General features: G+C 53.2%; 3 protein-coding genes and 1 long non-coding RNA gene across 4 annotated transcripts; 2 read left to right on the forward strand and 2 right to left on the reverse strand.

Moving 5' to 3' along the window:
* On the forward strand, window positions 1-16,276 carry Tmbim1 (transmembrane BAX inhibitor motif containing 1). The gene is made up of 12 exons (XM_048344769.1): window positions 1-133; window positions 8,182-8,422; window positions 10,260-10,360; window positions 11,113-11,177; window positions 11,307-11,360; window positions 11,862-11,912; window positions 12,508-12,547; window positions 12,847-12,884; window positions 13,070-13,157; window positions 13,432-13,527; window positions 14,292-14,345; window positions 14,900-16,276. Exons 2-12 carry the CDS (start codon window positions 8,221-8,223, stop codon window positions 15,044-15,046), a joined length of 936 nt encoding a protein of 311 aa, XP_048200726.1. The 5' UTR covers window positions 1-133; window positions 8,182-8,220; the 3' UTR covers window positions 15,047-16,276.
* LOC125350314 lies at window positions 6,313-24,515 on the reverse strand. Its single transcript, XR_007210714.1, has 3 exons — window positions 24,505-24,515; window positions 23,305-23,313; window positions 6,313-6,453 (listed from the first exon to the last, which is right to left on the reverse strand). It is a non-coding gene; the product is annotated as an uncharacterized LOC125350314 (long non-coding RNA).
* On the reverse strand, window positions 17,496-20,208 carry LOC125350313 (probable hydrolase PNKD). The gene is made up of 3 exons (XM_048344771.1): window positions 20,005-20,208; window positions 19,010-19,175; window positions 17,496-17,856 (listed from the first exon to the last, which is right to left on the reverse strand). Exons 1-3 carry the CDS (start codon window positions 20,069-20,071, stop codon window positions 17,667-17,669), a joined length of 423 nt encoding a protein of 140 aa, XP_048200728.1. The 5' UTR covers window positions 20,072-20,208; the 3' UTR covers window positions 17,496-17,666.
* LOC125350309 (angio associated migratory cell protein) lies at window positions 20,403-27,542 on the forward strand. Its single transcript, XM_048344766.1, has 11 exons — window positions 20,403-20,639; window positions 21,108-21,263; window positions 22,817-22,936; window positions 23,470-23,609; window positions 23,836-23,980; window positions 24,195-24,278; window positions 24,379-24,494; window positions 25,768-25,871; window positions 26,018-26,108; window positions 26,267-26,421; window positions 27,039-27,542. The coding sequence occupies exons 1-11, from the start codon at window positions 20,519-20,521 to the stop codon at window positions 27,112-27,114; spliced, it is 1,308 nt and encodes a 435-aa protein (XP_048200723.1). The 5' UTR covers window positions 20,403-20,518; the 3' UTR covers window positions 27,115-27,542.
* Window positions 27,543-27,552: the final 10 nt, after the last annotated feature.

Consider the following 27,552-nt stretch of genomic DNA (forward strand, 5'->3'; position numbering starts at 1 on the left):
GGCTGGCTGTCGACAAGGCGGGGCGCGGAGCCCAGCCCAGCCCCGTCCTGTCCCGGACTCCAGGCCCGAGCGCACCCTGCGCACCCAGCGCACCCGGGCACAGCACCGCGCCGCACCGTCCGGAACCACGCAGGCAAGCCGAGGGCCGGGGTGGTGGAGGAGGTCCCTGCGGACTGGCGGGGACCGGGCCGGGGCGGCGCCGCGCCGGGGCGCCCAAACTTTGTTGGCCTCTTCCGGAGTTGGCTTGGGGCGGGCCTGTTGGGCCCTGGGATCCAGAACGCGGATCCTTCCCCCGGCCGGCTCGCGCTTGGCTTTCGGGGGCGCCTCTGGGGGGCACCGGGTGTCTGGATGGAGGCGGGAGCCGGGCGGCGCACCGTGGGCATGGCGAGCTGGCCCGGGCCTGATCCCACGGGTGGCGTGTCTGCCGCGGGGCGTGTCCACCACGCCGGCCCGGTGGGGCCAGCTGTGAGTGGGACGGGGGCTGTCACGGCCCTCGGCCGATGGAGGAGGGGTGGAGCCAGTCCAGAGCTTGGCGCCTGCCCCGGACTGCCCTGCCTGGCCCGCACCACCAGCCTGGGTAGACGGGTGGATGCGTAGCTGAGTGGCGAGGGAGGGGGTGGACGCCCCCAGCCTGTCCACCTTCCAGCCCCTGGACCGGGTTCCGTGGCTGCTGGGAAGAGCCACCCCCCTCACGACCTCTTCAGGTCAGTGAAAACGAAATAGGGAAATGGAGAAAGTGCGGGGGAAGACCAGGAAGGAGCCAGGGAACAGAGGGAGGAAAGAGAGTCTCTCCAGCTGGGGTTCTTCCTAGGCTCCTGCCCATGGGCCGGGGCTTGACCTGGGCACCCTGATCATAGGATGAGTGGGGAGAGCTGGGAACCAGGGACAGAACCCCATGTCATGGAAGGCCCATCAGGTGTCCAGTTCTCTGGGGCTCTGAAATATTCATCCTACTGGTGAGCTTTGGTTTCAAAGCTGGTGCCTTCGGCCTGGCTAGTGGTGGCAGGGGGAGCAGCTGGGGCTGCTTTGTCTAGGTCAAAGTGGGAGCCACTACTTCCTCCTCACCTACCTGCTCTCCCTGTCTCTCCAGTCCTGAAGCCCACTCAGTTTATACAGGCTTATTGGAAGGGGTGTGAACAGTGCCAAAGACTCTGTCTTCTTGTGGCATGACCTCAGGGCCTCACTTGTAAAAATGAACACATCAGAGAGGTAATGATGGGTTCCCTCTGTGCGTTAGGAGAACCTCATGTCATAAGCTAGGGTAATAGCCACCTTGGCTGAGCCTTCTCTCACTTTGCAGACAGAAGCTGTCGATTTCTGAGCACCTCCAACCCCTGAATTCTCATCCTAGGCCCTTTGGAAGAAGTGCTGAGCATGGTGGTGCACATGTGTAATCCTAATGCTCGAGGATGGAGAGTTCCAGGCTCACCTGGGGTACATAGTGAACTCCATGCCAGCCTGGATTGTAGAGCTACAGGGTTTTTGTGGGATTTTTTGTTTGTTTGTTTGCCAGTCCTGGGGCTTGAACTCAGGGTTTGGCCACTGTCCCTGAGCTGCTTTTGCTCAAGGCTAGCACTCTACCACTTGAGCCACAGTGCCGCCTCTGGCTTTTTTCTGTTTATGTGGTGCTGAGGAATCGAACCCAGGGCTTTGTGCATGCTAGGGAAGCACTCTACCGCTAAGCCACATTCCCTGAGCTACAGGGTTTTTGTTTTTACCTCTATCTAAAGACAACAACAAAAGAGCAGAAGCCACAGCAAAGGGATGCATATACCCGTGGGTCTTTAAGAGTGCTGCACTGGGATGACCAGCGTATGGGAACTCACACACCACTTTGAGAGGCTAACATGGCTAACACGTCATGGGCCTTCGGGTTCTCTTGAGAATACTGAGAGGAAATAACCTCTTCCAAGCTAAGATTCTAGGCTAAAATCTAGCATTTGTTTTGAAGTAGGAATGATAACCACAGATCTCCAGTGGTTAGAGGACATTCCTATGTTGGTCATGGAGGAAGGTTGGAGTCTTCCCTCTTAGACTGACCTGTCCTTTTCCTGTTCTATAGAGGCAGTGTTTGGGGCTGCTTCCTGACTCTGTGCTGCTGGAGATTCCTTCAGTGCCATGGCAGTGAATCATGAGTGGAAGTTACGGTAGCAGCAGGAACTGAGGTGGGGTGGGGACCTGTAGCTGACTCCTCCAGTGTGAGTGAGAGTGTAGGTGCATGCCTGCTTCCTTGTGAAGTTTTTCTGAGAGGCAGGCTGGGTAGAAGCACGGGATGAGGTAGGACATGGAATTTTTTCATAGTAAGGTCTATCTGTGAAATACAGGTGATCTGGATCAGCACCACACAGTGTTTGAATATGTGTCCCTGGATGAAAGTTCTGGGCTGGAGGAATGCAAAGCTAAACATAGTTGAAAAGGGGATGTTAGAACAGGACCAAGCCGGGTGCTGGTGTCACACCTGTAATCCTAGCTACTCATGAGGCTGAGATCTGAGGATTCAAAGCCAGCCCAGCAGGACAGTCTATGAGACACTTTCAATAAACTACTCAAAAAAAAAAAAGCCAGAAGTGGAGCTGTGGTTCAAGTGGTAGAGCGCCAGCCTTGAGCAAAAGAAGTTCAAGAGGAAGTGGCGCAGGGACAGTGCCCTGAGTTCAAGCCCTATGACCGAGCCAAAAAAATCCAAACATTTTGCTGGGCATCAGTGGCTCACGCCTGTAATCTTAGATACTCAGGAGGCTGAGATCTGAGGATTGAGGTTCAAACCCAACCCAGGCAGGAAAGTCTGTAAGACTCTCATCTCCAATAAGCTATTAAGAAAAAGCTGGAAGTGGTGCTGTGGCTCAAGTGGTCGAGCACTAGCCTTGAGCAAAAAGAGCTCAGAGACAGCGCCCAGGCCCAGAGTTCAAGCCCTAAGACTGGCAAACAACAACAACAACAACAACAGGACTTTTAACACACCATTGGGGCTTGGGAATTTACTACCAGAGAACACGGATGCTTTCCATTTGCACACTTATCCACTAGTATCTTCTGCCTGACCAGAGGTCTCTGCAGTCCCTGGTAAGCTCTGCTCCTCCATTGCACATAGACTGGTTTAGGGGCACAGGGGGCCATCTGCCTGGATTCCCATGGCTAGCACAGGAGCCTAGCCTCTTGAGCCCTGCCCCATCCTCTTCTCTGCCACATTAGACTATCTCTGCAGGCTGGTGGTGGGGGGAGCAACAGAGGCTGGCCAGAGGACCTTTAGGGCATTATGGGAGTAGTTTGGGAGTTCTGGCCACAGCCACACCACTGCACCATGCCTGTGCAGTCTTAGTGTTAGGGTGCATGTCACCCGCAGCTGGGCTATGTATTCAAAGCCAGAAACTGGTAGGGTGGAGTGGACCTCCCTCTTTCAGATGGGAGGATATGAATCTTAAAGATGTAAAAATCAAGTGTGGGGATGGAAAGCTGCCTGTCCTGACTCATGCACTGGAGTCAGTACCAAAGCCAAGACAGGAATTGGTCTTTTCCTCCTAAACCCCTGCCCAGCATCAGATGACTTCCTTAGGAAATAGAGTGGATCTCAACAGCATACTCGCTCTGCTTCTTCCTGGCCTTTTTGCTCTCCACTGGCTCATCCTGTTCTTCTGTGCTTCTGCTCCAGGCAGGTGTAAAAGCACAGGCTGTGAACTTGAAAGAAAGCCTCAGCTTTGTTCAAACCCATCCACACTGTTTGCCTGCTGTGGGCCTTAGAAATGCTTTTCTTCTGAATTTCAGTTTCTCAGTGACCAAATGGGATCTTGTGTGAGCTTCAGAGGTGTCTTAGTTGCTACTGACTTAGTTTCTTAGTAAGTCCCTACTTGTAAGTGCTTTCCTGCCATCCCTGCCTACATGTGGTTTTCCATTGTGGAGAACTATCTGCCTCATTCCTCTGCCTCTCTCCCCTTCCAACTTGGCAGTTCAGCTGAAAGGCAGGAAAGTTAAACACAAAGGAGGTGATAGGGGCTGTGTGTCAGAGGTGGCAGCAGCCTTGCTAATGGCTTCCTTTTTTTCTTATCTGACTGCTGACACTGCTGGGGTCTCTGCCCCCAGAAACTTGGGGAAGCTGCCATGTTTCCAGGGGTGACTTGTCTCCCTTGGAGACTAGAGCCAGCCCTCTGTGGATCTGGAGAGAGGCCACCTGGCCATGAGACCGGGCTAGAGGGTGACGGAGCTGGGGAGTTGGGGAAGGAAGTAATAGGTTGGCACCCTGAGGTGGAGATCATGAGGAAACTGGGGGGTAGGAGGCTTCTTGCGGCCCCTCCCAAGAGGTGTGCATGCTTGTTCTGTCCTTCTGAGTTCCCAGACAGAGGGCAGAACTGAGAAGGGAATTCCCCAAGCCACGACCAAGAAGTGGGCTGGAACAGGAACTTTCTTGGCTTTGAGGTTTCCTGGTCTGTCAAATGACCAGATGATCTCTCAAGCCCATTCCGGCTCTTACATTTCCATTTTTAGGCCCGCTTCATGTCATTTCTTAATCCCAGACAGGCCAGCCAAAGGGTATAGAGTACATTCTGAACCCCTTGGTCCAGAATCAGGCCCAGACACTGTCTAGTCTATCTCTAATTCCCTTGCTCCTGTGGCTTTGCACTGAGGGAGGAAGAGGGAGAGAAGGAGCTAGTCCGGGGGACCTAGGCACAGTGGGTCGGGTGTGTTGCTGTGCCTGCTGGGTGGGGCTTCCTTCCATGCACACTTTGAGCTATTCTTTCCATTCTGTTCTGGGCATCCGTTCCTGGCAGGCAGGAGGGCAGGCTGCCTGGACCAGTCAGCTGCTTCTTTCTGCCCCTCCCTCCCTCTCAGAACACACACTCCCTCCTGCTGTAATCCCAGTCGCTCCTCCTCTTCTCTTCCAGAGTCTTAACCCTTTACACAGCCCCGGAGAACCAGAGGGAGTGTGACCTCAGCAGGCTGCACATGTAAGGCCATCCTACTGAGGTGCCTGGGGGTGAGGAGCTGCTCCCCCAACTCTGCATGTAAAAACTCTTATCTACCAGTAAATCCTGCTATTTGGGTCCAGAATCCACCTATGTCTACTGCCACTGTAGGATTGCTAGAGAGGGGAGCACACAGATGTAACTGCCAGGACAGGGCAGAGCACAGCTTAACTTTGGTCACAGGCATTATAACGATTCAAACTGCTTGCAGGCATTTGTACCAGGTAGAAGCTGAATGCCTCCTGGACTTCCAGAAAATCTGGGCTCCCAGTGGGTGCCTCGTAGGCCCTCACAGCCACCAGGAGAACGTAGAGGACCTGACTTCTAGGCTTAGGGCTCCTACTCTGTTTTTCTGGCCCCCCTTTCCCAGACTTCCTGTTCCCCGCTGTTGTTCTTCAGCCCTGATGTCTAGGCATGGCTAGGGAAGTGGTTGGCGTCTTCCCTTCCCCTCCTCCCTGGGCGCATGCCTGAGTGGAGGTGTGAAGTGGGAGGACCCTCTTGTAGGCCCTGTGGAAGCTGGGACAGGTGCAGAAGTCACCACCCAGCAGCCCTGGGCACCAGAGACTCCTGCTGAGTGTGGCAGAAGTTGGCACCCTCCTGATTGGCACTGACATGAGAGGTTTTCCTACTTGCACCAAGGACCAGGTAGCTTGGATTGTGTCCTAGCCCTAGGACCAGCTCTATGACAAGGACGGGTCACCATCTCATATCCTGTAGCTGTTGAGTTGGAAAAGGCAGGGGCAGCTTGGCCTTAGGTAAGCGAGTGATCTTGTCTCTGTCTCTGGACCTCATGCCCACAGATGGGAACAGAGCCCACTCTGCAGGAACTGATGGGATGGTGTCCACTCACACCCTGTGTATACCTGCCAGTCTTCACCAGTGTCTAGATGGGAAGCCATGGTAACAGGGAAGGGAAGTTCAGGTAGACCGGACGTATCAATGAAAGACTGTAGTAGAGGGACTCAGAGAGGATCAAGAGTCAGGATTGGGGCTTTACTCTCGACTTCAGCCACCCGAGTGAGGTAGCCCTGGCCACAAGACTTCATTCTTCCAAGTCTCTGTCTTCCTTTGTGAGTGGGAACAGTAACAACTATTTACCCTGCTGGGCCATGTAAGGAGTTAATGATATCATTACCGCCCACTGCCAAAATGCGCTTGGGTCAGGCATCATTCTGAGTGCTCTATGTGTGTTTTCTCTTTAGTGTTTACAACTCTGGGGAGAGGGTGGGTGGCAGTGACTAGTGTCAAAATCATTTTGTAGGTGAAGACACCTGGGCATGGTGAGGTGGGGTGCTTGGTGGTGGTCTCTGGTGCAGCTGAGATGGTGACTGACTCTCTGGGTAAACGGCTTGTCCCAGCAGGCAGGTCTACTGACGATGAGCTCTAAAACCAGAAATGCCACGGGGCGGGACCAGGGAATGCAGGAGGGAGGCTGGTGAATCAGCAGTAGCCTGCTGAGTTCAACCAGACTCTGAAGCCCCATCCCAGGCTGACCCTCCTTCGCTGTGAGTCACATTTCCTCGTCAGTCTTGAAAGAGGGAGGGACGTGGTCTACAAAGGGCAAATGTCACCAGGTAATGGTTACATCATGGTTTGGTGTGGAGCCTTTGGCTCCAGACAAGGGAGAGGCACATACTCTATTCCTTTCTTTCCTCCTCTCCAGAGGCCCCACATATCACAACTACTTGTGGTGATCTTTCTGCCTTTCCATGGTCCTGGACATCTCCCACGCCAGTCACTGGCTCCCATTTCTCTGGGCGCCACACTGCCGTACCACCGCCCCCACATGCTCGCTCTCCTGGTTTCCCCCTCTCCTGATGCAGTCTTGCTCTGGTTCTGTTCCATCTGCCCAGGGGAGATGGAGGAGAGCTTTCCTTCAAATAAACCATTCAGAGACTTGGCCTGCTATTCGATCCCTGCCACCACCCACTCTGAATCACCAGAGTTGTCCTGAGAGAAGACAGGCCTTTATCTAATCCCTGAACTGCACTGGTTGTCCTGGAAAGAGAGGCCGGGCACTCCTGCTTCCAGCAGTGCTGTGAGGGTGGCTGTTGACCTCAATCTGGGGTGTCCTCCCCGTGGATCCTCAAGATGTGTTCTGGGCGATGCTGTGGGCAGGGCCGGCCCTGTCAAGGGGCTCAGACTCTGGAAAGGGCTGCTCCCAATCCAGATACAAGGATCTTCTCCTTAGCTCTGTCCAGACCCTGGATGTCACCTTACCTGGGGACACCATGTTAGGGGATATGTCTTTGTCAGAGAGGAGGCCTAAGGAGAACAGTCCACCAGGAGGGACAAGTGCCCAGCATCCTAAAGAATTTCATTCTGGTTGTGCCACTAACCTGTTAGTTCTATGCTCCCCTGATCCCAACTTTGACACTCACCCCAAATGAGCATTCAGGGTTGTTCAACTGGAAGGTCCCTTCTGCCTGCCACTCAGGCCTCCCACATAGGGCTTGCCTTGCTACAAAGGCCCTTCCTTACAGCCTCTGTTTACTCTCCTCCCAACCAGCCACTGCCCCAGAGGAGACTCCAGAGATGCCCTCCCAGGGGGCTGTCGGGGCCCTGGGAAGGCCAGGGTAGAGAGCATGGGCCACAGGCCACCTCTGTCTATCTGCCAAGCTGCAGCCGTTGTCTAAGGGAAACACAAAGTCCTGCCTCTCACCCACACTTTTGCAGGGCCTCTAGCTTCCAGCTCAGCCTGCCTGGGGCCTGGGAGGGCCTTTCCTCCTGGGGCCTGGCCACTGACTTGTTTTCCTCTTCCTCCTCCCTGCTCTCCTCTTTGAGCCTTGGCGTCACCCCAGCTCTGACTCTCTCTGGCTTGGTGCTCTGGCCAGCTGCTGTGGGGGCTGGGCTGACCCTCCAGAGGGTCTCTGCTAGTCCTGGGCCTCATTAGGTGACCCTGCTTGGGCCATCTAGCCTCTTCCCTGGTTCTGCAGCAAAGCCACCAACACCAGGTTTTTGTCACTGAGAACAGGGAGTTGGGGGTGGGGCCTTTTCCTTGTCTGGCACCCCTGTGGCCAGCAAGCTTGCAGGGAAGGGAGGACTCTGGGGAAAAAAGCTAGTCTAAAGGTAGGAGGGCCAGAGGGGCTAGGTTGCTGGGGATGGCCTGCAGGCAGTAAGGGACATGTGTGGTCTGGAGAGAAACAGGGTCTCTTCTTGGTTGGGACATCCTGAAGGGGACAGGGTAAGCCATGGAGCACTCCTGATGGCTTTGTTTCCATTGCAGATCCTGGCAGCTGGGGTTTCCCTCGTCTCTTGAGTGGCCATGTCCAAGCCCACTGCCCCCCCTCCGTATGAGGACCGTAATCCTCTGTATCCTGGCCCTCCACCTGCTGGAGGCTATGGACAACCATCCGTTCTGCCAGGTGGATACCCTGCCTACCCTGCCTACCCACAGCCTGGCTACGGTCACCCTGCTGGCTACCCACAGCCAGTGCCCCCCATCCACCCGATGCCCATGAACTATGGTGAGTGCCAGAAGGGGGCAGGAGGTGGGGGGAAGGAGGCAGTGCTTAGGGCTGAAGTCACCTCCTCCGTTCATTCTCCTTCTCACCTTCCCCTCTGTCCCTTTCTTCTTGGTTTAGATCTCTTTCCATTTCCTGTCGCCCTCACTTTTTACTTCTCCCTCCAGGCCTCTTCAGTCACTTGCTTTCCCCGGTATTGAGCAAGGAGACTGAGGCTATAAGACACATGGCAGAGCCGGGTGCCGGTGGCACACGCCAGTAATCCCAGCAACTCAGGAAGCTGAGATCTGAGGATCATGGTTCAAAGCCAGCCCAGGCAGGAAAGTCCGTGAGACTCTTATCTCCAATTAACCACCAGAAAACTGGAAGTGGTGCCGTGGTTCAAGTGGTAGAGTGCTAGCCTTGAGCTGAAGAGCTCAGGAATAGCACCTAGGCCCAGAGTGCAAGCCCCATGACTGGGGGGATGGGGGGGGGAGACATGTGGCAGAGGAGGGAGCTACATAGAGGCTTACCCAAGTAAATGTTTCTTAGCAAGTCCCCCCTGCCCAGGTGCCATGTCTTCCTTACGAACTGCTTCTGGACACCTAAATGCTTTTTTGGTTTTGTAAAATATCCTGGAGTTGGATGCATCCTTTTCTATTAAGTAGAGTCTGATTTTTGCAACTATCCCAAGTCATTTAGAACTTCCTTTGGTAAATGTTGAGGTATATCAGGTGAGATTAGGACGTAGGGAGCCTCTTCTCCTGGGGGAACATTGATTTTGTAAGTTCTCGGGTTTGAGTTCAAACCTTCACACTTGCTAGGCAGACACTCTACTACTTGGTTGGGTTTTTTTTTTTTTTTGGCCAGTCCTGGGGCTTGGACTCAGGGCCTGAGCACTGTCCCTGGCTTCTTCCCGCTCAAGGCTAGCACTCCGCCACTTGAGCCACAGCGCCGCTTCTGGCCGTTTTCCGTATATGTGGTGCTGGGGAATCGAACCTAGGGCCTCATGTATCCGAGGCAGGCACTCTTGCCACTAGGCTATATCCCCAGCCCCGGGTTTTTTTTTTTAACTGTATTTTTGTGTGTGTTTTCTTTTTTGGTACTGGGGATCGAACCCAGGACGTTGTACTTGCTAGGCAAGCGCTTTGCCACCGAGCTACATCCCAGCCTGACACTCTACTACTTGAGCTATGCCTTGAGCCTGGGGAGGGGAGGAAGTGATTAATTTTCTATTTTTTTGGCACAGAGTTGAGCCTAGAATTGTACACATTAAACAGGTACTCCACCTCTGAGCTGCATTATGGGTAGATTTTGCAGGTAGTTCCCAAAGAGGCGGCATCCCTGGGATATAGGAGGCCTGCAGCAACTCTAGCATCATGGAGCCAGTGTATGGCAACTCTCACCTGGACGGGTGTTCTGATGCAGAGCCTAACACAGCCCTCCCACATGAGAGTCATGCAGCATGCCCTGGGAGGTGTGCTGAAGTCCACAGCCCTCATCCCATATCCCCTGCGCACACACCCACACCCACATGTGCAATGTTCCCTCCTTTTTTCAACCCTCCATCCCAGAGGCCACTGCTCTGCCAACCCACTCTGCTCTTGCCTGGCTTCCTCAAAGGGTAAGGCACCCTGAATCCTCAGCAGATATGCCGATGGAACAGCTCTCATCTAAGGCAGGCCAGCTGGGTGCTCTGGGGAATCTGCAGAGCCCTAGCTTGGGAGTGCAGTCCTTGCGTAGTAACACCTGTCTCTGGGTTGAAGATACTTGAGCCTTTGTATGAGGCAGTGTCAGCAAAGCTACAAAAGGGAGACCTGTGTCCCAGGTCTCCAGTTGATCCCATGTAACCTGCCTCCAGGCCCCGGCCATGGCTATGATGGGGAAGAGAGAGCCGTGAGTGACAGCTTCGGGCCTGGAGAATGGGATGACAGGAAAGTGCGACATACCTTCATCCGAAAGGTGAGATGGTGGTAGATGGGCAGACCAGTGGCCTTGTGCTAGAGGGGCAGGGAGGGATGGCTGTATTAGTCCTGGCATGGGTGTGCAGTCACATGTAAAAACACTGGCTGACCACCTTCCCTTTGGTCCTGGATGGTCCTCCACAGGTATTCCTGGCTCCTCTAACTCTAATGTCCCTCTCCTTTCCATCCTCTCTTTCTTGACCTCGTTTTGGGAGGGCAGAGTCAGTCTCTGGGTTCTTCCCAAGTGTGGCCTTCTCCAGATTCTGTTCTGTTAGCCAGAGAGCAGCTGGGAGCTGGAAATATCCCACTTACTCCTAATCCATCTTCCCTTGCTCCATCTGCATGGAGCCCTGCTCGGGACAGACACACAACCTGTCCTGCTGAACACTGAATGAGCACAGGCATCACCGGAGGTGCAGGGGCAGCCAGGCAGGGTGAGGCAGTGGTAAACTGAGGCTGGATGCTGGACAGGAGAGGGATACCCTGGAGCAGTTGGAGGGGGACAGAGGAAGCAGTGAACCAGGCTCCCGACTGGGGTTACCTCTACGCCAGGCTCCCATGGGGGAGGAATCTTTGAGTGACCACAATAGGAATAGAACCTTCAAAATGAAAAACTCCTCATGCCACAGGGAAGAGCTAGAACCCCGTATCCTTTGGGCTCCCTGGTTTCGGGCTGGCTGCTTTCTAGGGAGAGCCCAGGGTGTGTGTGTGGGGGGGGGTGGCCCAGACACCTGGCCATCTATGTTCCAGGTCTACACCATCATCTCGGTCCAGCTGCTCATCACAGTGGCCATCATCGCCATCTTCACCTTTGTGTGAGTCCCCGGGCCCCTGCCTACCCTTCCCAGTCCCCAGATCTTGCTTCCCCGCCGGGCTGCCTACACAGCCTGGGCCTGGAGGCAGAGAAGCCATGGTCTGACTCTCTCGTCCTTCCCTGCTCACAGGGAACCTGTCAGCACATTTGTGAGGAGGAATGTGGCCGTGTACTACGTGTCCTAGTAAGTAGGTGCTGTCTCTGCTCAGGAAGGAAGGAGGGAGAGGACAAGGAGGGCTGGCTGTCCTGCAGCTAACCAGCTTTGCTTAGGGCTAGGGTCAAGATGCTCTCTGAGCATCCTTCCCCATGATTAGGGTGGTTCCTAGGCTGGAGAGTGCACCCAGATGAAGAGGAGCAGGATCACAGAATGCCAGGGTAGGGTGGAGAAGGATGGACAGACCGTAATGGCAACTGGTAGCCTGCAAGGTGCTCCCTAGATTTTCTTTAATCGATTTCTGCAGGCTCCCTAAACCTTCTTCTGGTTAACCCCCTGAGTTAGAGCTCTCAGGGCCCCTGACTGTAGAGTAGGAGGGGTGGAGGCTGGGGTCCTCAGGCTGGAGATGGGGAGAGACAGAGAATGTCCTTGCTTCCTGCTAAGTAGCTGGTCCCCAGACTTCTGAGCAGCCACGGGGCTCAATCCCCAGGCTAGCTGAGAGGGCAGCTCATCTCTCTCCTATCTTCACAGTGCTGTTTTCATTGCCACCTACCTGACCCTCGCCTGCTGCCAGGGACCCAGGTGAGTACCACAGGCTTAGGCAGTGAAGAGTGTAGGGGGTGGAACAAGGACCAAGCTTGGGGAAAGTGGGATTTCTCACAGTGGTTGAATGGACTTACAAGAAGTATTTATAAGGATGATGGGGTGATGGCGGCTAATGTTTAATGTACATAAAAGTGCTATGTATGGGGGAATCTATGTAGCTATCAGTCTGATTGGTAGCAACCTGCAAGATATGTAGCATTTTAACTACTTAACAAATAGAGAAGAAGTAAAAAAAAGAGGCGGGGGAGGGGGTAAGGGAAAAGGAAGAAGTGGGAGGGTACAACAAAAACAAAACCAAGAAAGCCCAATCAGGAAGAACTCTAGGCTTAGGGAGGCTGAGCGGAGCAACTTTCTCCCAGTCCCCCAGGTAGTAGAAGGGCTGCAAACAAGACCAAGTTTTTCTGGCCCCACAGGACAGGTCTGTCCTGTGTCCCTGTGTAAACACCTGAGCAGGTACCAAAAGCCATGTGAGGGTCCCCTCTCCAGGAGCAAGGCTTACTCCTACAGGCACAAGAGCCAGGTACCTCAGACTGCCTCCAGGCACATAACCAGGGCTTCTCTTTCTCCTCAGACGCCGGTTCCCATGGAACATCATCCTGCTGATTCTCTTTGTAAGTCTATGAGGGTAGCAAGAAGGCTGTCCCAGTAAGACTGGGGACACCACTGTGGAAGGATGGCTCTGGATAGCTCCCTCCCCTTCCGGCCTCCTGCTAGTGGTCTTCTCAGTGACTGTTCTTTCCAGCTCAATCACATCTCCCCCGGACTCTGGCAGACTACCATGGCTGCCCCCTAGGGCCTTGCTGTTGGCTTTTAAATAGATATAATTTATGGAGGTGGGGATGGAACCCAGGGCTGATTCACCCCAGCCATACCTTCTTAAGAGATTCCCTTATTTTTCTCTTTCCCTCAGACTCTTGCCATGGGCTTCATGACGGGCACCATTTCCAGGTATACTTGGGGATGGCCTGCCACGCGCTTGGGAGGGTGAATGAAGTAAAGGGAATGGGTTGTTCTTGAGTTGGCAGTTATCTGTGGGAGATGGGGCCTGGGAAGGATCCTTCTGGAAGTGGTGAGTCTCCAGTCATCTAATAGCTTATACTTCTGACCTCTCTTCCCTCCTTCTCCCCCTGCAGTATGTATCAAACTAAAGCCGTCATCATTGCAATGATCATCACGGCTGTGGTGTCCATTTCCGTCACCATCTTCTGCTTTCAGACCAAGGTGAGGGTCCGGAAGGCCCTTCTATAGCCAACCACCCCTTTCCTCTATACAGCTGGCCCTTTGGATTTGACACTTGAGCTGGCCTGGGAGGGTCTAGAACCCTGCAGACCTAATCCTCCCCCGCCATCTGCATGTGCACAGCTGCTCACTGTGCCTCTCCTTTGCATGTCATGGTCATTGTCAGGAGGCAGCACTGGGCCTCCCCGGCAGGGGGCAGGGCCAGTCTGGCTGTTATGGTAGTCATCTGACGGTGCCTCTTCCTCCCTTCCTGTAGGTGGACTTCACCTCGTGCACAGGCCTCTTCTGTGTCCTGGGAATTGTGCTGATGGTGACTGGGATTGTCACTAGCATTGTGCTGTACTTTAAATATGTGAGTGTCCCATGGGGATTGGGGCCAGTAGGCCCAGTGCTCAATGCAGACTTCTTGTATACAGCAGGGCCCCTCCTGGACCCCAGGCCCCTAGGAAGGCTCCAGAACATCTCCCTCAGCCAGGAAAGGTGCTATTGTTTTCAGTTAGAGTATAATTCATTTCTCTTTGGAGACAGATGGCCCTGGGAGCCATGGCACCTGGAGCCCTAGACAGGGGCGCTGTCTGATAGCTTAGACCACCATCTGTTCTGGGAGACAGTGGGAAAGGAAATTGAAGGACTGAAGAGATGGGCCTCGATGGAAGGGACTTTGGGAATCCCTCATTCTGGTTCCTTCTTTAGTTCTAGTCATCTGAGGTCAGTGTCCTGACCGTGGGGGAAGGGAGCCCCTCTTTTTCAGCCTGTCCCTCCTGGGATGAGTTTCAGGAACCAGGAGACTGCTCTGCCTGGTCTACTGAGTGCTGACCATAACTCGGGCTGTAACTCAATTGCCTGTACCTTGACTAGCTTTGAAGATTGGTTTGGCTAACGGATGCTATGCTGGTTTTATATGGCCATTGTAGGATGGCCTCTGCTTTTTTTGTCACATTACCATTCTTGATTTCTCCCAGGATCTAAAAAGGCATGATCCAGGCTCTTGGACAGCTAGCTTCCTCGAACTCCCAACTCATGCCCAAATCCCAAGAGCTAAATGGGTCCTGAGGGCCTGCCTTGGTTGTCTTCACTCAGATTTCTAACACTATCCCCCGTGTCCTTCTTCCCCAGATTTACTGGCTCCACATGCTCTATGCTGCTTTGGGGGCCATTTGTTTCACCCTGGTAAGTCCCTGGGTCCTTTGGGAGGGGACAGAGATGGAACTAGATGGCTTGAGAGACAGGAATGGGTGGTTCTCTTTCTTACTGTCCAAAGGAGTCCAGTGACTTTCTAGGATCCCACGGTCTGCCTGCTGCTAGCACATTTGGCAAGCTGTATTTACAGACAACCGAGTGTCTGTCTCTTTTTTTTTTTTTTTTTTGGCCAGTCCTGGGGCTTGGACTGTCCCTGGCTTCTTTTTGCTCAAGGCTAGCACTCTGCCACTTGAGACACAATGCCACTTCTGGCCATTTTCTGTATATGTGGTGCTGGGGAATTGAACCCAGGGCCTCATGTATATGAGGCAGGCACTCTTGCCACTAGGCCATATCCCCAGCCGGTATCTGTCTCTTCTAAACAGAGACCTGCTTGAACCAGAACCTGTGTGCCACCCTGGTCATTAGTAAGTCCCCTAAGTATGCTGCATGGCACACAGGCTCTCAGGACAACTCTGCTGACCAGAAATGAGCTTTGGCCCCTGGGGCCCTGGGTGCTCACTTCTGTTTCCCTGTCCCTGCAGTTCTTGGCTTACGACACGCAGTTGGTCCTGGGGAACCGGAAGCATACCATCAGCCCAGAAGACTACATCACAGGCGCCTTGCAGATCTACACAGATATTGTCTACATCTTCACCTTTGTGCTGCAGCTGGTGGGGGATCGCAACTGAAGCACCCCATTCCATACACCCTGGGCATTCCCTTCCTTAGAGGACTGGGCCCTGGGACTTGGTACTGGTCCTCAGGCCTCTTCTTACCCCTCATGTAATTTGTCCAGTTTCCTTTCTGTCCTAGAGATGGGTGGCTTCTAGCTGTGAATGTATGGGAGCCTGAGGGGTGGGAGTTGCTAAGAACTCTTGTCCTTGGTGGGCCCAGCAGGGACTAGGCTGAAGTTCTGTCTTCTGCTTTCCACACAACACAGCACCAAAGTCTTATGAGCTAGGGATATGTGTGTGTATGTGTATGTGTGTGACAGGAGCTTCTTTTATTGTCAAAAGGGAATATGCACATGGAAGGGCCTTCAAGATGAAGAGATTCCTTTTGCCACAGCACCCTAGGCCAGGTGGCTGGAGCTGCTTTCTCTCCTAAACCCCAAAAAGCCACACATGCCTTGTCCCCAGCCACTGGATGCATAGGCCTCTACACTGAACTCCCTAGGCTTGGCACCTTTTAGATCTAGATGATAGAAGAGCTCTGCACTCAGGGGCTCTGCTACAACTTCATGTTTCAGTAACATGTATATATTGTTTATCTAGATTAAGGGTGGGGGAAGAGAGAAAGCAATGTAGAACACAGGCCCACCCCAGGGCAGTATCTGTCCTGGGCTTCCTTCAGGCTTGGATGGTGGTAGAGAGGAGCCACTGGAGCCATCTGGGTCCTGTTCTTCAAACCTGCTTGAGGGCTGCTGAGATCTTTGCTCTAGGGGCCTCTTTCTCTGCTCAGTTGCTCAGAGGAGAAAGTGGGGGAGGGAGGCTGAAGGTCAGCAAAAGTGGCTTGTAAATCTGGAGTATGACTGGGAATCAGGGTGAGGAGACATGGTAGGAGCAGGGAAAACGCCTTAGCATCTGCTACCTGGTCTGAGAAATTCTGAAGCTCACTACGGTACCCAGGGAGACTTGTGTGTCCTTCCCTCTGCCAACCCATGAAGGACCCTGGGTGGAAAGTGTCCTTTCTCTCTGTTCTGACCTTCAGCTGGCCGGCTTTAGACTGAAGCCCTGACTCCCACCAGCCACTGCTTCCTTTGTAATACAAGTGCCGTGCGCTGGAATGGAGGTTGGGGACAGGAACCACATCAGCACAAGGACATCATTAGACCTTCTCTATCGAGTAGTTGATCCTAAATATATCGCATGAAGAGACATCCATCGAAATGTAATACAGTCCTGTGTTTAGAAGTTAAATCGTGTGGTTCTAGTTTTCTTCACTGGATGGTGGTGGCTCTGGGAGTATCATTTTTTTGTGTTAACAAAGCCATCTTTGTGTTAAAAGCTATCTGTTTATATACAGTTTTGAAGATGGGGTGGGGAACCCCCCTTTAGATCTTTAAAAATCCTTTAAAACCATTTAAAAATCTCTAGCTGGTGGCTCACACCTGTAATCCTAGCTACTCAGAAGGCTGACATCTGAGGATCATGGTTTGAAACTAGCCCAGGCAGGAAAGTCTATGAGACTCTTGTCTCTCTCTAACCAGCAGAAAAGCTGGAAGTGGAGCTGTGCCTTAAGTGGTAGAGTACTAGCCTTGAGGAAAAAACCCAATGGACAATGTCCAGACCCAGAGTTTAAGCCCTAGGACTGACAGGCGTGCATGCACATGCATACACACACACACACCTACAGTCCAAGCCAGGTGCTGTGTATCATGCTTGTAATTCTCCTTTCTCAGGAGGCTGAGATCTGAGGATTGAGGTTCAAAGCAAGCCAGGGTCGGTGAATCAGGGAGATATCTGCAATTAGCCAGCAAAAAATTGGAAGTAGTAGAGAGCAAGCCTTGTGCAAAAGGGAGGCCCTGAGGTCCCAAGTGCACACTGGTATACACATACAAAACCCCCCACAAAACTCTAGGCCAGTCTCTTAGGAATGAGTAAACTGGGCTGGGAATATGGCCTAGTGGCAAGAGAGCTCGCCTCGTATACATGAAGCCCTGGGTTCGATTCTCCAGCACCACATATCTAGAAAACGGCCAGAAGTGGCGCTGTGGCTCAAGTGGCAGAGTGCTAGCCTTGAGCAAAAAGGAAGCCAGGGACAGTGCTCAGGTCCAGAGTCCAAGCCCCAGGACTGGCCAAAAAAAAAAAAAAAAAAAAAAAAGAAATGAGGAAACTAAGTCCAGAGAGATTGAGTCATTTGGACTGGGCTAAGAGCAGTGCTTTTTGCCTCCACACCCTGAATGCTGCTTTTGATTCTCTTTATTATTTGTTTGGAGGCTGAGTGGGTCCCTGCCCTCTTGGCTGCTAATTCTGAGGGCTTGGTCCCCAGGGCTGGGCCTAGGCTTGTTGCTCTTAAGTCTGTGGTTGCTCCTCCATCTGCCAGTAACATAGCCTTTCTGTGAGAGGGAACACACATGAGTAACCAGCCCCGCCCTCTGCCCCTCCTCTCCCAGGGGACTCAGGAACCCAGACCTGCTTCCTTTCCACCACTCAAAAACTTTATTTGCCTTTAGTGGGCTCCTCTGTAATGGGATAGGCAGGGGATGGCAACAGCTTGGGCTTCACACGCCCTCTGGTGGACCTCAAAGGCAATGACCAGAGTTGGCCAATACAGTCAAAACAGTCTAAGGGAGGGTTGCAGTGCTTTTCAGGCCTGAGACCCAGATTTAACTTCAAGGGCTGTGGAATGTTGGGAGGCCCTGAACCTTGGGCTCTCATACTCGCCCATGTTGGACGCCCTCATGTTCTGCCGAGCCTTCATTTGCTTCAAACGGTTCTTGTCCACTTCCCGCTTGGTGAAGATGAAGAGGAGGATACCACAGGGGAAGCCGATGGCCCTAGGGGTGGGGAGATGTGCACGGGATTTGGGCAGGAGCTAAACCCTAAGTCAGAGCTATTGGGGGAAATTAATCCAGCCTTGCCAAATGCATGAATGCTAAGATACCTCTCCATGTCTACTTGTCTTCCATGCTGGCTGCTTGAGGAACCCACACAAATAGATCCTGCTGCTGCCCTGCTTAAGGCTCCACCACAACTCTACTTCCTTTCCCAGTCAAGTCCAAACTCCCAGGCGTGGTACAAAAGGCTCCATGTGGTTCAGTCCCTGCCTGCCTGTTTACTCCTTTTCCCCATGGCCTGATACTTATCAGCATGAACTCTGCCATACCTGAGTACCTATGCATGTGTTTTTAGGCATCCTAGATTTTTTCCTCTGGGGTCTGAGCAAAGGTCTCCTGTGCTTAAATTGTCCTACATCCCTTCCTACATTCACCTCCTCCTCCTCCCTCCCTCCCCACCCCCCTCTGCTATGGACTAAACACAGCATTTCAAGTATGCTAACCACATGCTCTATCAGTGAACTACAACACCAGTCCCTCCCTTTCTTAGCCTGAATAATTGCTACTAAGGGGGGTGCTTCAGACAAAGAACACAAAGTCTCAACAACTGGAGAGAAATCCCAGCCCTGAGTCTTAGTTCCCTTCTCTGGAATGAGAGCACAATATTTATCTCCAAAAGCCTAACATTCCATAGCAAAGTACTGTTACATTCAGGTGTGCTGAAAAAAATGTTACTCTCCCCTCCTTTCCCTTAAATATTGATCAACAGTATGTATAAAGGTCAGGATCAGAGCCAAATAAGATCTAGAACAATATGTAGCTACTATACAATGAATACAACCCATCTTCCATGATCTCAATTATCTAATTACTGGTACCTGGATCTCATCCCAATCTCCCAAAACGGAGGATGAGGCTAGGGAACTAAATCTGAATCAGCTCAAGCTCAGCTTACTCCAAAGAAAACCCCAATTCCACATACTTCCCCACCTCTCTTGCCCCACTTCCCTGAGATTCCATTTGAGGAACCCAGCAATTTTGTTCCCACAACCCTAGAAGATTCAGCTCACCACCTGAAGCAGAGAGGTTTCCAGACCCTGTCCTCCCCTAGATGCGCTTTTCATTAGCGGATGAAGGGGTATTTAAAACTCACCAGGCGAGTCCCACAGCCTTCATGGGATTCTTGGCCCTCTTTCTGGGAATGTATTCCAGCTCAGGGGGCAGAGGCTCAGGCTCCTCCTTGCACTCCGATGAGCTGTGGCTTTGCAGGGCTCTGGTCCTGTTTTGGGAAGCCTTATTAGTGGCTCCTGAGAGGATCCCTGGGGATGAAGGAAAGGAAAGTCAGTCTGGGAAGTGAGGAGAAAGCCAGCAGGGGTAGGGGGATGTGGGGTAAGTCAGGGCTGGGAGGGAGCAGTTGAGATCTGAGTATGCTAAACGGACTGCAGTTCAGAGTAACAAGTGCTAGGGAGAATCCAATAAAAGAAAGAAACGAGAAAAATCGCCATCTAGGTGACACCTTGGGAAGCCACTTCCACGTCACTGCGGGCTCACCACCCTGGTGCCAGGAGAGCCCCAGCTTCGCCATTCTTCATTTCGGACGACAGGATGGGAGGGACTGCGGAGGACCTCACAGAAGACGTAGGAGGGAAATCCGGAGAAAGGTGTTTGTTTTTTTAATATAAAACTGCAGGACTGGCAGGGAGCTTACAGATAAGTCTACTCCAGCCCCCACTCCCCCCCCCCCCCCATTCCATAGAAGAGGAAACCGGAGCCCAGAGACACGAACCGCTTCGCCCAAGGTCAAACCGCTAATTACCCAAGGCTAGCCACCCAAGGCTCCAGAAGCACAGGGCTCTTTCCTCTGCACTGCGGTGAGTGTGAACCACCTGGAGCGCGGGAGTCTAAAGGCTTCCTCCCGCAGCAAGACCCCAGAGCCGTCGTGCCACCCGAACGCAGGGGCTGGGGTGGGGGGGGTAGGCGCCGAAGTGACCTCCACAGAGCGAGCATCTTTCCACCCCCAGACTCTAAGACCCTGCAGAGAGGGGTGGGCAGAAACTGGCGGTCTTGACCCTCGCAATCTCCGGGAGGAATGTGAAAGAAAAGCCATCTCCTAGAGTCCTGCCCTCGCCCTAGGGTCCCTCTCCTTACCCCTGAGGACGCGGGCATTTCTCGCCCCCCGGCCCTTCAACGCCGTAGCTGCTACCACCGCCGCCATGTTCAGATCCCACCCCCCCGTTCACCGCGCTCCCCGCCGGGAATTGTAGTTTGCGTAAGGGGCCTCCCCCGCTCCTTCCGTCCGGCCCACAGACCAGAAACTACACTTCCCAGAAGCCCGCGGGGAGACCCGAGAGAACTACTCTTCCCAGGAGACCCCGGAGGCGCGCACGCTCGCTTGTTTCCCTCCTGCTGGGGGCGGGGCCAGGATGGGCGGAGCTCGGGCTCTCCCGCCACGCCTCTGCCTCGTCTCCCAGCTCTCCCCTGTGATTGGTGGCTTAGCTAATTATCCTCTCTGTCCATTGGAGGGCCGGTCGTCGCTCTTTCTGCCGGGAGTCGCCGACTCCTACTTCCTCTCGGGAGGAGGGGCTCGAGTTCCGCGTCGTCGCGCAGAGCTGACTCTGGGAGGCGTTTGGGCCCAGAGAAGTGGTTCGGCTGCCTGCGCCGCATGGAGTCCGAATCGGAAAGCGGGGCCGCCGCTGACACCCCTCCGTTGGAGACGCTGAGCTTTCACGGCGATGAAGAGATTATCGAAGTGGTAGAACTGGATCCCGGCCCGCCGGACCCGGGTGAGAACTGCCGCTGTCCAGGCCACGGGATCGGAGTTGCTCACCCCTGGCCTCTGACCCCTGCTTCGTCTCCCCCACCCCCACCTCCCTCCTCACCCCACCGGCCATTTCCACCGACCTTGCCTTCCCTCCCCGCCCCCCCCCCCTTGCTTCCTCCCCTACCCCCACACTTAGTTCTCCGGCCTGGCGGGGTGGGGGTTCCCTGACGCCTCCCCTGGTCCGTCCCCTCACACACCCCCTTCCCAGCATGCCCTCCGTCCTCGCTTCCCACCCGGTCGCCGGCCAACCCCGGGTCTTCCCATCTCGCCTGCCCCCTCTCCCTGCCCTCTTCACTACTCCCCTTCTGTCGGAGCCCCCCTCCCCCGTCCCCTCTGACTCTGCCGCTCACCCCAGCCCCGTCCTCCTTCGCTTCTCCCATCTTCCCCAATGCCTTTCGAGCTCCATCTTTTAACGCCGTTCTCCAAGCAGATGATCTGGCTCAAGAGATGGAAGATGTGGACTTCGAAGAAGAGGAAGAAGATGAAGAGGGCAATGAGGAGGGTTGGGTCCTGGAACCCCAGGAAGGGGTAGTCGGCAGCATGGAGGGCCCTGATGACAGCGAGGTGACCTTTGCGTTGCACTCAGGTGGGCGTTTGAGAATCGTGAGACAGTGATGGGGAAAGATGCTGCCCTGTCCTGCTGGCAGGATCTTGTAGTAGTAGATAGGCAGTGTGGCCCAATGGAGTCAATTGAGACACAGGTTCAAATTCTACCTCTGCTAGTTATCAATTTACCACCTTTACTAATCTTCTGGCTCTGTTTTCATTTAAAAAAAAAGTTATCCTTGATGAAAAGTTACCAGGGTGGAAATTAGAGGTAATTTACACTTTAAAAAAAAAGCAACTGTGTGTGTGTGTGTGTGTCTGTGTATTTTGTAGTACTGGTGTTTGAACTCAGAGCATCTGGCTTGATAGATGCTTATCACTTGAGCCATGCCTCCAGGTCATGTGTGTGCACATGCACGTATTCAATTCCTGGGCCTTAGACTCAGGACTTGGGCATTGTCTCTGAGGTGTTTTGGTTTTTTCTTCATCTTTTTCCTTTTTGCTCAAGGCTAGCAGGATGCCAGTTGAGCCACAGCTACACTTAATGTTTTTTTGGTAGTTTATTGGAGATCAGAGTCTTAGGAACTTTCCTGCCTGGGCTGAGTTTGAGCCATGATCCAGATCTCAGACTTCAGCTTCCTGAGTAGCTAGGATTATAGCTGACTGTGATCCTCAGATATCAGCCTCCTAAGTAGCTAGGATTGGAGGCACCAGATACTGGTGCCTAGTTAAAGTTGTTTTTCTCCCCCTCATGTTACTTTGTTGTTGTTTTTTGCCAGTCCTGAGGCTTGAACTCAGGGCCTGAGCACTGTCCCTGGCTTCTTTTTGCTCAAGGCTACCACTTGAGCCACAGCACCACTTCCGGCTTTTTCTATGTATGTGGTGCTGAGGAATAGAACCCAGGGCTTCATGTATACAAGGCGAGTACTTTTACCACTAGGCCATATTCCCAGCCCTGTTGTTAATATCTTTATTTTACAAAGTGAAGAAAGATGCTCTGAGCAGTAGAATAAGTTGCTCAACTTCACAGTACTGGAATCTTGTTTTTTTCTGACACTACCCGGCTTTGTGTTTATTTTTTTGAGACAGTCTTGTTACTATAGCCCAGGCTAACCTGGAACTCAACCATCTTGCCTCACTTTCCCTAATGATGAGACTATAGGAGTATGTTACCGCATCTAGCTAAAAATGTACCTTTTGAACATATTTGTTGTAATTATCACAAACAATAGCTGTTAGAAGAATCCAGTAACGCTATGTTTGTGTCTATTCATACCTAGCCTAGTAACAGCTTATGCTGAGAGCCATAAGTTTGCACATTTATGACTACCTCACGTCCGTGGCCTCAGAATGGGGTGATGAGGGCGAAGAGTAGATGGATCTGCCCTGAGGAGGATTTGAGTTCAGCAGACTTGGGAAAGAATTTCTCCTAACAAGCTGCTTCTTGAAACCCAGAAGAACTTGGATGTGTACCCTTCTTTTTCAGTGGGAAGGATACTACTTTGGGTGAAAAAAGGCGGGCTTCCTTCGGGTTCTGGGGGACAGAACTCTAGGTGGGAGCCTTGTCCACTTACGGAATGTTTGTTGGGACAGCATCTGTGTTTTGTGTGAGCCTGGACCCCAAGACCAACACCTTGGCAGTGACAGGGGGTGAAGATGACAAAGCCTTCGTGTGGAGGCTGAGTGACGGGGAGCTGCTCTTTGAGTGTGCAGGTGAGTGGGTTTGTGTTCCTTTGTATCTGGCAACCGTTTTCTAATCTCTGTTTTGTGCTAGCTCTGGGTTGGCCCGCAGGAACACGGGAAGGTTCATAATGACTAATATGTAGATTCCTGTGCAGTAGGTGCTAATTGGCCAGTGGAGTTTAGGAAAGACTGAGAAGAGGTGACACTGGTGTAGGACTTAAAGGGCAGAAGGAAGGATGTGAGGGTTTCAGGCAGAGGCTCAGGGGACAGAAGAAGAAGTATGGAATGGCACAGGAGGCCTGGGTTTTGACTGGTTGGGGGCAGGCATCAGTGTCTCTTCTGGGGAGATGTGGGGGGTGGTTGGTTCCTAGAGCTGCAGTGAGCTTGAGGCCCACAACCTCTCTTTCCTAGCTGGTCTTTTTAGGAGGCCTCCCACCCAGGTCATGTGTTCTCAGCATTAGGTACGCTATTGCTTTCTTGTGTTTTGTACATTTTTTTGAGACAGGATTGTTTTGTAGCCCAAGCTGGGCTTGAACTCTGTATCCACCTGTTTTTCTTTTTAGGCCATAAAGACTCTGTGACTTGTGCTGGTTTCAGCCATGACTCCACTCTAGTGGCCACGGGAGACATGAGTGGTCTCTTAAAAGTGTGGCAGGTAGACACCAAGGAGGAGGTCTGGTCCTTTGAAGCAGGAGACCTGGAGGTGAGAGCTTCCTAGTGCGATTCAATCCCTGGGACCTCAGGTAGGGGCAAGAGCTATGAGAACCAGTCTTTCCTCTACTGGACAAGCCTGCTCCAAGCCAGCGTACCCAATGCCATAGCACCAATGTCCGCACATGTTCCTGGGAGGTTCCTAATGATCCCTACAGAGAGGGAAGCGGGATGGGGCTCGGGTGGCGCCTCACTGCTGACGGTTCCTCCCTTCGCAGTGGATGGAGTGGCACCCCCGGGCACCTGTCCTGCTGGCAGGCACGGCCGACGGCAACACCTGGATGTGGAAGGTCCCGAATGGTGACTGCAAAACCTTCCAGGGCCCCACCTGCCCAGCCACCTGTGGCCGTGTCCTCCCTGACGGTGAGGGGCTGCTGCCCTGGGCCTCCCTTCCTCTGTGTAGAGGGGGACTCCACCGTCACACGTCCCTGTCAAGGCCGGCAGGCTCAGGCCTGCAGTTAGGCCCCAAGCCACCAGCACCTTTGCCTGACTCTGCTGGGCAGTGTGGGTGCCCTTACTCTCCTTCCCTCCCCCCGCCCCTGGTTGCTGTGTTGAGAGTGTGCCCTCTGGCCCTTAGGGAAGAGAGCTGTGGTAGGCTATGAAGATGGCACCATCCGGATTTGGGATCTGAAGCAGGGAAGCCCCATCCATGTCCTGAAAGGTATCAGAGTTGGGGGGAGGTGTTCACAGGTTTTTTTTGAGGAGGCCTGAGCACCAGAGACAGGACTCAGAGCCTGACCTCTTCTCCTGCTCCAACCTAGGCACTGAGGGTCACCAGGGACCTCTGACCTGTGTTGCCACCAACCAAGATGGAAGCCTGATTCTGACTGGTTCTGTGGACTGCCAGGCCAAGCTGGTCAGTGCCACTACTGGCAAGGTGAGTGGACCTGGAACCTGGCTAGGGCCTTCTGCTTTCCCTTTTTCTTGTATCTGGGGGGGTGTTGAACTCAGGGCCTCCTACTAGTGAGGCAGGCGCTCTACCACTTGAGCCACATATATCTCTGCCCTTTTGCTTTAGTTATTTCTCATGTAAGTCTTGAGTTTTACCAGACTGGCCTGGGCTCTGTCTTCCTATTTATGCTTCCTGTGCATCTGGGGTGATGGGTATATACCACCACATCTAGTCTCACCCTCACTAACATTTTTACCTGGACTGGCCTTGAACAACTGAGACTTCCTCACCTCTGCCTCCCAAGTAGCTGGGATTATAGTTGTGAGTCTCTTTGCCTAGCTCCCCCCCACCCCCACATATACTGCATATACTGTCCCCTAATATACTGCAGTTTGAACTCAAGAGTTTTGTGCTTACCAGACAAACTGATCTTCTATCATTTGAGCTGTTTATTCAAACTGTGGTTCTTTTTGCTTTATTTTTCAGGTAGAATCGGGTACTTTTTTTTTTTTTCTTTTGCCATTCCTGGGGCTCAGGTCTCAGGACCTTTAACACTGCCTCCGGCTTCTTTTTGCTCAAGGCTAGCATTTTACCTCTTGAGCCATACCACCACTTCTGGCTTTTTCTGTTTTTGTGATGCTGAGGAATCAAACCCAGGGCTTTATGCATGTGAGGCAAGCACTCAACCACTAAGCCACATTCCCAGCCCCAGGGTCGGTACTTTTAACCTGGCGTTGATATTGGACCCTGATCTTCCTCTTTAACACTTACCACAGAGCTGTCCCCAGGAGTACTGACCACCACATCTGGCTTGTTTATTGATGTGGGATCTTGATAACTGTTTTGCTTCTACCACCTTCTTCCCAGTTTCTATCTCCTGAGTAGCTGGATTATAGACATGCGCCACCACATCTGGCCTGAGACAAGGTCTTCCTGTATAGTCCAGGCTGGCCTGGAACACTTTGTGACCTGCACTGGCCTTGAGCTCTTCCTCAGTGCTGGAATTCTAGGTGTGTGCCATTATACCCAGCTCACATAACACTCAACATTAACTAATTCACTTTTTTTCCCCCTCCTTTTTTTGGTAGTGCCTGGGTTGAAACACCATGTGCTTGCTGGCAAGTGCCTTACCACCAGGCTATATGTCCGGCCCCAGCCTTGCCTTTCTTGTTCCCCTCTCTGACTCCCCTCCCTGCTGCCTTTCCTCTGTAGGGGACCAGGAACCCACATCTCCTCTGATCTTTTCTCTTGCTGATAGGTGGTGGGTGTGTTCAGACCTGAGACTGTGGCCTCCCAGCCCAGCCTGGGCGAGGGGGAGGAGAGCGAGTCCAACTCAGTGGAGTCCCTGGGCTTCTGCAGTGTGTGAGTGTCCATCAGGACCCCTCCGGCATACCCGAGGGTGGGGAGAGGAGAAGGCGTGGGGGAGGGGCCTGGCCTGGGGGACCGAGGAGGAGGGAAAAGAAGAGTGCAGGGTTTCAGGAACCTTTCTGGTGCTGTTCACTTCCCAGGATGCCTCTGGCTGCTGTTGGCTACTTAGATGGAACCCTGGCCATTTATGACCTGTCTACACAGACACTCAGGCATCAGTGTCAGCACCAGGTAGGACGGTGGGGACCGGGTTCCCAATGGGCGATGATCATGGCTGAAGGGAGCACCTGCCCCGTGCTTGGCTCTCATGCTTGGGTCTTTATGCCTCCCCTGCTCCCACTGAGGAGGTTTCCCCTCTGACCTCCCTCCCTCTGTCGCCCCCGGGGCAGTCGGGCATTGTGCAGCTGCTGTGGGAGGCGGGCACCGCCGTGGTGTACACTTGCAGCCTGGATGGCATCGTGCGCCTCTGGGATGCCCGGACTGGCCGTTTGCTCACCGACTACAGGGGACACACGGCCGAGATCCTGGACTTCGCCCTCAGCAAGTAAGCGAACTGGGCAAGGACTAGGATCTCTGAACATTAGGGTATGGGTGGCAAAATGGGGTGGCAGGGGTTTCTAGGAAAGCACAACCCCCAGGCCCAGTGGTAGCCCATGAATGAGGCAGGAAGGAGTGCTGGGAAGCCTGTGAAGTCACCTCGGATTCAGCACATGTCTGTTAAATGGTTGACAGTGACTTTCCTGGGGTCCCCTTCCCTGGAGGTCTCTCCCCTCCCCTGAACCACAGCTGTTTGTGTTTGCGTCAGCACCACTCTAGGCACTGGGGACCTAGAATAGAGTATGGGAAAGGGTCCAAGTTCTATAGTCCTCTTGTCCCTATGCTTTCCTTTTTTTTCCCTTTCTTTTTGTGCCAGTCCTGGGGCTTGAACTTGGGGCATGGACACTGTCCCTGAGCTTTTGTCCTCCAGGCTAGTACTGTACCACTTGAGCCACAGCTCCACTTTTGGCTTTTTCGGTGCTTAATTGTGGAGGTGGAAGTCTCTCAGACTTTGCTGCCCGCACTAGCTTCAAACTGAAGTCCTCAGGTCTCAGCCTCCTGAGTAGCTAGGATTACAGGGGTGAGCCACCAGTGCCAGGCTGACCCTGTGCTTTCTGTCCACAGAGATGCCTCCCTGGTGGTAACTACGTCAGGAGACCACAGAGCGAAAGTATTTTGTGTCCAGAGGCCTGACCGTTAATGGCTGCTGTCTCTGGTGTGGTGTCTGGTGTGGCGGGGGATGAAGGGAGGATTCTCCTCCACCCCTCCACCACCACCACCAGCAGAGGTGTGGGGTACAGAGAAAAGAGGGGAGGGGGCTCGGACTACTTTGCAACCTCTTCAACTGATCTGTCCCCTCTCTGTCCTTCTCTTGAGACCCACCCTTGTCCTGCGGCCTCCCTCCCTCCCCACCCCTGTCTCCATTGCCCTTCGGGGCCCTTCCGGGGAGGGCAGACCTCTTTCTCTTTCACTTTCCTTTGCTGGTGTGAGCCATGGGGTCCGTATTTGTATGTGGGGAGTAGGTCTTTGAAGTTCCCGTTCTTTCCCTTCCCAAGTCTCAGGGGATGGAAAGGAGGAAGAGATACTAGTTACAGATTTTAAAAATGTAAATAAAATATACTTCCCAGAGGCAGTGTCT

The sequence above is a fragment of the Perognathus longimembris genome, chromosome 4, assembly GCF_023159225.1.
Source record: "Perognathus longimembris pacificus isolate PPM17 chromosome 4, ASM2315922v1, whole genome shotgun sequence".
Lineage (NCBI taxonomy): Eukaryota > Metazoa > Chordata > Mammalia > Rodentia > Heteromyidae > Perognathus > Perognathus longimembris.

Coding starts and splice junctions, on each gene's coding strand:
- Tmbim1 (XM_048344769.1), top strand. CDS start 8,221: ATGTCCAAGCCCACTGCCCCCCCTCCGTATGAGGACCGTAATCCTCTG. Junction 10,361..11,112: donor GACATACCTTCATCCGAAAG/GTGAGATGGTGG, acceptor TCTATGTTCCAG/GTCTACACCATCATCTCGGT. Junction 12,548..12,846: donor TCATCCTGCTGATTCTCTTT/GTAAGTCTATGA, acceptor TCTTTCCCTCAG/ACTCTTGCCATGGGCTTCAT.
- LOC125350313 (XM_048344771.1), bottom strand. CDS start 20,071: ATGGCGGCGGTGGTAGCAGCTACGGCGTTGAAGGGCCGGGGGGCGAGA. Junction 19,176..20,004: donor AAATGCCCGCGTCCTCAGGG/GTAAGGAGAGGG, acceptor CTTCATCCCCAG/GGATCCTCTCAGGAGCCACT. Junction 17,857..19,009: donor AAGGCTGTGGGACTCGCCTG/GTGAGTTTTAAA, acceptor CCCCACCCCTAG/GGCCATCGGCTTCCCCTGTG.
- LOC125350309 (XM_048344766.1), top strand. CDS start 20,519: ATGGAGTCCGAATCGGAAAGCGGGGCCGCCGCTGACACCCCTCCGTTG. Junction 24,279..24,378: donor CCCCATCCATGTCCTGAAAG/GTATCAGAGTTG, acceptor GCTCCAACCTAG/GCACTGAGGGTCACCAGGGA. Junction 26,109..26,266: donor GGCATCAGTGTCAGCACCAG/GTAGGACGGTGG, acceptor CCCCCGGGGCAG/TCGGGCATTGTGCAGCTGCT.